Source organism: Alosa pseudoharengus, unplaced genomic scaffold, assembly GCF_046254945.1.
Source record: "Alosa pseudoharengus isolate Yale_2024_CS ecotype anadromous, Long Island Sound unplaced genomic scaffold, YU_APseudo_1.1 YU_APseudo_1.1_scf_2, whole genome shotgun sequence".
Taxonomy (NCBI): Eukaryota; Metazoa; Chordata; class Actinopteri; order Clupeiformes; family Clupeidae; genus Alosa; species Alosa pseudoharengus.
Genome location: NW_027468663.1, coordinates 49,359,243 through 49,368,510, shown reverse-complemented (window position 1 = coordinate 49,368,510; position 9,268 = coordinate 49,359,243). Strand labels below are relative to the sequence as shown.

Sequence of the window (9,268 nt, the reverse complement as noted above, 5' to 3'; positions counted from 1 at the left end):
ACTCAGAGCCTCTGGGCCGTTATGAACACCCCTGCGTTGATGCTCCGTCAATCCTCAAACACCACGGGTGATTGTCCAGAGACCACAGCGCTGCTGGGAAATCCCTGAACAGGTACCGTCAGGGCCAATCAGCCTCCAGACATCCACAAATAGCCTCTGACAGACAACGAGCCATTCTCCAGTCTGTTTTTCATGGAGGTCATTGAGATAATGCTCTGTTTCTTTTCAAAAAATAATCTGATATGATTTTGTAGGGGAAAAAATCAGTAACTTGGAAAGGTTGCCAAAGTATGTATGTGTGCATGGAGGGGTCTGTTTTCACTGACAGCAGGCCTAATCATTTTTTAAGGATAGGAGCTGATCCAATGGCAACAAGAAGAGGAATTTCAAACTGTCTATCACAAACCCAATGTTGGGCAAATGGAAATCCAACCATTTTAAAAGATTAAGTGTGCAGGACTCAAAAGCTAGTCATTTTGAGTTCAAGCCATTGGATTCATCACAGGAAATAAAAATTAGAGCCTGCAATAATATGTACTTTTGAGTGATTATTAAGTGCCATCATGTTTTAGCAGCATCAGCATTATAGTATTAAATTAGTATTAGAGTTTATTAAAATGTATATCCCATGATTTCTTCAAAATAATTAACTGTTTTCTTGACCCTGTTTGCTGTTCTTATCAGACAAGGAAATGGTTCAGAATCTGTAGTGTATTGTGTGTCTATTTTCACACCCGTGAACCCTTCTTCACAAACACACACTCATCAGTGAAAACAAACTCAGCTGCTATAATGGACACTCAGTACTTCTAGTTTTGATACTGGTTTAAATGCAGTTGACCGTGTTCACAAAGTCAGAGCTATATGAAATCAGAAGGGCCATAATCTATCAGCAAAGTGACTGGTGCATTCAGAATCGCTCTAGACCAATAGTTCTCCTCTCTCAGCTATGTTTGTTTTCATACATATCATGTCTCTGTCTATTGAAATTATTGATCTGCTTAATGTGTTTATGTGACAAGAAATGCCTTTCACAAGCAACAGTTTAGACTTGCTCATTTATGAAAAGTGCATTAGCTCTCTCTTGTGGCGTGAGTGAAAATGGCTTGCACAATGAGCAGTGACAGTCCAGCAAAGTGCAAAGAGTCTAAAGCTTATTTGTGAACTAAGCAAAATTTATTTCCTAATTTAACACCATGGGCAAGACCTTCATCACAAACAGTGGTGTGTCTGCTCAATGGTCCCACATGAAATATGATTTATAGTTCACACGCATAAGAAATGTTCTTGTTGACTTTGCACTTTACTCACTATTTCAATTAGAGCCCAGTATTGTATGCAGCTAACCAAAGGAATACTAACAGCATTGATTTATTTAATTGACAGTCGGCAAATAAATATTTCATATCAGAAAGGGTAGTAGGCTATGTCTGTGAATTTGAATGGATAGAAATTTAAACAGGTTTACCAAGTGATTGTTTTATCAGATATAAATACATTTTCTTTTAGCCTTTTGGTGAACTACTCAAAAACAGGTGGGGACCTAAGGCCTAGTCTACACGTACCAAACCGATCTTTTTTTCCTCCGTCTTCCCTGGAACCGTATCAAGAATATTTGCGTCCAAACGGATCCATCTCAACACGACTCAACACGTTACTTCATACCCCAGGCCTATAGGTGGCACTGTTTCTTTACAGAAATTGACCAAAACTTGCGCTTTACAGACAGAATAGGCTACGACGAAATGGCTAGTGCAAGGAAACCAGAATTGTTTGTGTGGACTGATGGTGAACTGTCAACTGTAGTCAACTGTAAAACTAATAAACTTTATTTTACGGTTTGTGAAGGGTGCAGTCCCGTCCTTTATTTGGCTAACGCAGGTAGGCCTACTAATCACCTTTACTTTCTTTGGTTGTAGGATAGTCCGATTCACATTAGTTTTGGCTATCACCGCAATTAGGCATACTAAACGCAAGGCTTACCCAAGTTCTAGGCTATTCTGTCGCCACATTTATAAAATTGCTATAAAACCTTCGTTAGTAACAGTCAATACTTTTGCCTGCATCAAATCGCGCATTCGCATTCAGTGTGCTACCATCGGCCTAACGTGAGTTCTAAGCGTCTTTGTATGCTTATATCTGATTTGTATGCTTATATCGACTGTGAATCCATGTATATATGTTGTAAGACATGTAAAATAAATCTCTCGCGTCACTGACAGTAGCTAGAATGCATAAAAAAACACCGGGAAAAACAGTGTTCAGTCCACCAAGTCATAAGCTATCGGCGCTGAGCAGCACCAGTTGTGATATTTATCTTACGGAGTGTAATCGTAGGTAATGTCATGTATGACAACTAGTATTGTTAGGCAATAAAAGCGCCCTAAATTAATCTAGAAATAAAGCCACTGTTAGCTAGTTCAAAATGGTGATGAAGTATGCTATGTAAGGGCCCGTCCACACGGAGACGCTTTTTGGGTTAAACGCAGAGGTTTTGCTTCGTCTTGGCCGAGCGTCCAAACGAATCCTGTAAACGCACTGCCCGAAACCGCACTTTTTTGAAACCTGGTCCCAGAGTGGAAAAATCTGAAACCGTAGCCCTTTTGAATTCGTTTGGACAGCGAAACCGCACATCCTACTTGCGTATCGATGATGTCATCGCCACACCTCAGCTGCCCTGGACTTGACAATTATAGTATTGCCTAACAATACTAGTTTTCATACATAACATTACCTACGATAGGATCCATAGGATAAATATCACAACTGATGCTGCGCAGTGCCGATAGCTTATGACTTGGTGGACTGAACACTGTTTTTCCCGGTGTTTTTTTATGCATTCTAGCTACTGTCAGTGACGCGAGAGAACTTAAGTGTAAGTTTGCATTAATTTGTGCGTAGTGCCGGTGTCATTAATTTATTTTACATGTCTTACAACATAAATAAATGCATTCATAGTGAAGTCAGATATGAGCATACAAAGACGCTTAAAACTCATGTTAAGCCTATAGATGCGCACTAAATGCGAATGCGCGATTTGATGCAAGCAAAAGTATCGACTGTTACTAACAAAGGTATTAGCAATATTATAAATGTGGCGATGGAATGGCCTAGGCTTTGCACTTGCGGTGATAACCAAAGCTAATGTGAATCACAGACTATCCTACAACCAAAGAAAGTAAAGGAGATTATTTTTTACCTGCGTTAGCCAAATAAAGGACGGGACTGCACCCTTCACAAATAGTAAAAATTAAGTTTATTAGTTTTACAGTTGACTACAGTTGACAGTTCACTATAAGTCCACACAAACAATTCTGGTTTCCTTGCACTAGCCATTTCGTCGTAGCCTATTCTGTCTGTTTGCCTACAGCGCAAGATTTGGTCAATTTCTGTAAAGAAACAGTGCCACCTATAGGCCTGGGATATGAAGTAGCGTGTTGAGTCGTGTTGAGATGGATCCGTTTGGACGCAAATATTCTCCAGGGAACCGTAAGAGAGAATACTGGGATCTTAATTAATGTGCATTCCAGTGTATGCATTGCTGGTTGCTGTGTACCGTGTACTACTCTTAATCCCCAAGATATGCACCTTTTCCATTAGGTATTTGAAACCTCCTCTTTGCTCCCTGAGGCTATGAAAATCAGGTGAGACACAAACAAGTCTGGCCACACCCATTAATTGATGTAAAAGTCATTCCCTTCAACCCTCCCTTGTGGTACAATCACACAGCACTAGAGACCAATAGAAAGCTTTGTGTATGGCCTTTGAAAAGTATTCTGCCTTTATTCTTCTGGTGCATAGTATTTTGAAATGGCCATGCGTGCAGAGACTTGTCTGTGCTTGCTAGACTGCCGCCTCCCCCCTCAGCATGTTGCAGCTGCTCCCCCCCTCACGGCTCCCAGGCCCACATGCGGCAGGACGACACAGACTCACCACTGCATGTCGTTAGTGTGTGGCAATGCTGTTTCAAAGGTGAACACCACAAACTTCACAGACCTGTCATTATTTTGGTGGTACTGAGAAACTCCACAAACGTTATGTAGTTGTTTTTTCCTCTTCCACATAAATGTTTCTTCAAAAAAAGAAAGTGTGTAGTAGGCCTCATTCAGCAAATAAAGAAGTGGTCACTAAGGTGTTTTTTATTTTTTATTTAAATGATCATAAAACTACAAATAATGTATTCAGACAAAATCTCACAGACAAAACCTCACAGTAAAAATGAATCCAGTCAATACAAATCAATACAATACAACACACACATGCAGTATAAAAAGGCATTTGAATCCCACATTTTAGAAAATGGCAGGAACAACTCCAAAACCCATCCCATCCCCATCTACCCAAACATCTACCCATGTTCTCTTCCTGATGGAATGCCAGTTCCCCGACATCCTCTTAACTTGTGCAATCCCTATACATGTGTGCCTGGGACTCCTCCGCGAGTTGGGGGGTACATCTGCCCTTTTCCAGATGAGTCAGTGCTACAGTTGCAGCACAAGAAGCCTCCTCCGATGATTGCGAGAACAGATGCTGCCCAGCCCACAAAGAGAGCTGCACCAAACTCATACCTGTCAAATCAGAGTTTGAAGTCAAGTTTAAGATCTACATTTGTGGCTCTCAGAGGCCCAATACCTTTTAGCAGGCGTCTGAAGCACACATAATTTATATGTGTCTTGAAAGGCTCTTTATAAATAAAATGTATTATTATTATTATTATTATTATTATTATTATTGTTATTATTATTATTATTATTATTATTATTACTGTATATGTGTATTTTATCATGTTTACTAAAGATTGAGGCTTACTTTTTGAGCCCATCATTGTAAAATAATGTGAATAAAGAACATGCAATTAAGACAGAGCTTAATTTAGAAATGGAGGTGCGATACGTGGATATGTCTTTCACATACTTGGCATTTGTTGGGGTGAAGGGGTTGTAGAAGTCCTTAGCTATCTTATTTCCATACATGGATGTGGCAATAAGAGCACTCAGTCCTAGAGCAGAGATGTGCCAAAACAGTTGTGACATAGAAAATATTAAAAAGTAGGACAAAAAAGTGTTTAATGTATAGATAAAAACTGATAACTGACCTCCAATAATGAAGAGAATTCCTCCTGCAAGGGCGATTTTGTTTTTCTGTTGCTTGTTCTCCGCCAAGCATGCGGTGCATTTCATGCCCACCGCAGCCACTAGTATTGAGATGGCTACCAGCAGGATGGAAAACACCATCAGGCCACGGGTGGCCTGCAGCTCCCCTAAAGCATCAACAGAGAGAGAGAGAGAGAGAGAGAGAGATGTTTGATTAGTCATATTACAAAGCAAAGCAAGCAATTAAAATAATTTTATTAATTCAATAAAGGCAAGACAAGAACACACAGGGAATGAAACATAGGCCTAACCCTCCTCCTATGGAATCGTTTTCCACAATAGTCTATTAAATAAAAATATATACATAATAGGCATAATTTTAAATTCAAAATATAATTTGTCTTATTCTACTGTAGTGACAAATGCATTCATTTACTGTATTGTTTGCACCTGACATGAACAAGTTTGCATAGGCCTATACGCGCATTCAGCTTAGTGAAGGTATTCCAAAAATGGGAACTTGTCTCAACAGGTAGGGGCTGCGCAGAACGTAAACCCCACCCTTGGATTTATTTTTATTTATTTATTTTCAAAAAGACCAAAACGATCGCATTTTAACAGGCAAATAATTAATACGAATAACATTATAATATAAATATAAATATAATAATACGAATAATAAAACGAATTACATTATATCCTTACATTGGGTTATAGTTTAGGTTACTATTAAAACCTGTAAAGCAAATCGCAGCGGCAGTTTTACAATAGGCTTTGTCCTATAAAAATGGTTTAAGTAGGCAGTTCTTACCTGACAGCTGAAGTAATGAATCATATTCTTTGCATTGAATCTGCCCAGTACTCTGAGACACACATGACATCCAAAGTCCTTCGTGGATGGCTTGGGCTGTGATGATATTGTCCCCCGAATATGAAGACGCTTTCCATTCTACCATTGCAGTCGAAGCGATTATTCCGAAAAAGCCCAGCATAGCCAGACTGAAACCAAGAAGTTGAACGCCTCCGTTTGCCATGTTTATGCTTTACAAACGAATAAAGGGCAGTCAGGAGCCAATAAATGAATAACTGCGATCGTGTGCTACAGGGCGTCCCACACCGCTTCGAAGAATTCCTCTCAAGGAGCATCAATGGGATAGCCTATATGGGATGGGATGCAAGTGCCGACTTATTTCTTCCAAGAATTGTGTTAACTTCCAAGAATCGTGTTAATTCTGTCTGGAATACACTGCCACCCACCGGAACCTTGTTGAAAAGCTGTCTGATTTTTCTCAGAGGACTAAAGAGGCTGTCCAGCCTTTTCCGTCAATATAGATGTACCGCAAAGCGGTACAAAATACGACCGCCGCTCAGTCCTACACATTCGCTCCGCAAAAATAAATCCCGCTTGTCAATTTGTCTCCATCCCCTACTCTTGCAACTGTTGTGTATGTAAATTAGTGTGTGCACGTGTGTGTTTGCTTTTGTGTTTATGTGTGCTTGTAGCAAAGGCATAATTTTGTGCAAATAAAGTTTTGTCTCATTAGTGAACTTCCCCATATATCTTTTGTAATATATGTTAATATTTTAATGGTTCCGTTAATGGTTTTGCTATTGTTTCCGATGGGGCATTAATTGGTGTTACACACCTGCAGACTTTCTCACGGTGGTGTCTAGAAGGGATGTCACTCCCCGATGTGAGTCGCTACCGGATGTGAGTCGCGCATGCGTCACTTTGCTACTTTGCGACTACCTGTGCTGTTAGACACAGAATAATGACATTAGCCTACACAGCAGTAATGTATTATTTAGCGTAAGGCATCACATTTTCACAGCATGATCTCTAATTTCAGTTGTAGATTAGAGGCTGAAGTAGCCTGCTAGCGAGAGACTTCTGTAATATTAATAAAATTGACCTACATAACGAAGTTTGTTCACTGCTGGCAAGTAAGTAAGCAATCAAGCACAACAAAGGCTGTCACTTGAATGGCGTTTGCTAACGTTAGCAATCAAACAATCTTAGATAGCTAAAACGTTTTTGAAACAGAAAAGTGAATTATTTTATGGATTTCAGTCGGATCCCTTGGCATTATGCTGTAAAACCTATCAATCTGAGCATGCGTGACTCACATCGGGTAGCGACTCACATCGGGGAGTGACAAGGGATACAGCTAAGGGTTAGGGTTAGGATCAAGGGGGCAGGCGAATTCCCGGAAGTAGAAGCATCGATGTAGCGGTGGTTATCAACTCTCTGCTAACCCCATAGAACGCCCATCCATTTAGGATTTTTTTGAACTCCCATAACTTCATATAACATATATCATGTGCCAATATTTTAGCTTCTGTGTTATCTACATAAACAATAAAAGGCAAAACAAGACTCGACTACCTCGTACGTAACGTTAGGTTCCCGTAAGAAGAATGTTTAGCATGTCCGGTTGAAGGGAAGCTAACGCACTGAAGGGAGATAACCATATTGTTTGGATAAGAAGCGTAGTCCAGCCAGCACGGAAACTCGTGAACAAAGCTATGTAGCCTACAATAGCATTGTAGCCTATGTTAAGGTAAAGCATATAGGCAAGTAAACCTAATGGAAAAACAGTAGTTTTACCGTTAGATAGTCTAACGATAATCATTTCAGAGGTTTTCGATGGATTGATGTAGGTCAGAAAAGTGGAAAGAAGATTAGCCTCAAGGCTATAACTTTTTTGTTTTGTTTTACCATGACTGTTTTTGAAGATGATCATGTGTGGTAGTTTCAACATTAACACGACTTGATATCACTTGTGAGGATGATATTAATAATAATACATAAATAAATGTTTAACTTTGATGACTTTGAAGGCGAAGGAAGTGTGAGAAGAATTTCTGTGTAGCCTATCTATCATATGAGTTACAAGATTCAGTTCGATGGCTAACGTCACGAAGATAAGTGCGAGTCTGCGCAGTACTGGGGGGACCAACTGAAAAATGACTCAGTACCCTCCCATTGAGAACGACGGAGTCTGTTCGTCCATTTCTTTTACTGTCTATGGTTAGGATTAGGGTTAGGTTACTTCCTGTCCTGATACTGTTTATTTCTATGGAGATTTCACTATCTGTTACGTGACTTCCGTTGTTAGCTGTATCCCATCTAGCCACAACCCTTTCTCACGTTTTGGAAGTCTGGAATGGGAAATAGTCCAGTGGACAGAAAGGTGAACCCGGAAATGTTCAGTACACCAAAGTTTTATGATGGAAATATATAGTATGGGTTCCCAGCATGCAGAAACTGCCGGATGCTAATTTGCATATGTTGGGCAATTTGTGTAATTTAGCTAATTAGCATAAATTAGCATAATCACCTATATTGATCATATTATAAGAGCTGCTTGGCCAAAATGGACCATGTTAGTATGTTTTTAGGGGTTACTGGAGATGCTGAGTCCATATCTGACATTTTCAAGATTCAAAATCACTATTTAAACTTGGTTTGGTCACGTTTTTACTCTCATTAAGATGATTTTCCTGAGTTTTTGGGGGCGATTTAGATGGATTTTTGGAGGATAAAAATGTTCAGTGTTTAGGAATAATTTGGATTCTCAAGTTATTTCTGAATTCCACAATCATTTTGGAAATAGCTATTCACTGGCCCTCTGCTGTGACTCACAATTGAGTAACAAAGGGAAGAACTAGCCTCTACTACTCCTCACTGTCCTCATCCATTGTCCTGTTGCCATCTTCTCCAGACTGTTCATCCCTGTCCTTCTGCTGTTTTTGCTGTGTAAATATATTGCCACATGTAACATCACTGCCTTTGCAGAAACAATAATTAGTACAGGCCAGGCCTGCAGCTGCACAGCTGCACTTTCCAGATACATGTATACACAGTTTTAACCCAGCTTTGCAGTTACAGCTGATACCATCTAACGAATCAGGAGGAGCAACAGGACAGGACAGAATCAAGGGTGGGCAAGTTCCTCTCCTTTCTTCATACCTGTCTTCTAACTCCCTCAAAAACGCGGTTATATCCACAGCTGGTGAATCAGGATGGTCTGCTGCTTTCCAAAGCAGCACCTGTAGATGGGCACGTTTTCCATGGAGGAGCAAGACCTCACCGCCAGGGATGAATTACTGCACGGGCCTACCGGGCCAGGCCCAGGTGCCCAGGGGGTCAGGGGACCCTGAATCCCAAGCCT

General features: G+C 40.2%; 1 protein-coding gene across 1 annotated transcript; it reads right to left on the bottom strand.

Moving 5' to 3' along the window:
• Positions 1-4,133: 4,133 nt before the first annotated feature.
• Positions 4,134-6,354, bottom strand: cldn1 (claudin 1). The gene is made up of 4 exons (XM_076296050.1): positions 5,905-6,354; positions 5,096-5,260; positions 4,915-4,999; positions 4,134-4,568 (listed from the first exon to the last, which is right to left on the bottom strand). Exons 1-4 carry the CDS (start codon positions 6,125-6,127, stop codon positions 4,412-4,414), a joined length of 630 nt encoding a protein of 209 aa, XP_076152165.1. The 5' UTR covers positions 6,128-6,354; the 3' UTR covers positions 4,134-4,411.
• Between the last annotated feature and the right edge of the window lie 2,914 nt (positions 6,355-9,268).

Excerpts from the sequence above, each read along its gene's own strand:
- cldn1 (XM_076296050.1), bottom strand. The coding sequence starts at position 6,127 with ATGGCAAACGGAGGCGTTCAACTTCTTGGTTTCAGTCTGGCTATGCTG. Across the intron at positions 5,261-5,904 it reads TTCATTACTTCAGCTGTCAG|GGGAGCTGCAGGCCACCCGT; the intron begins GTAAGAACTGCC and ends TTGATGCTTTAG. Across the intron at positions 4,569-4,914 it reads TTCACCCCAACAAATGCCAA|GTATGAGTTTGGTGCAGCTC; the intron begins GTATGTGAAAGA and ends CTGATTTGACAG.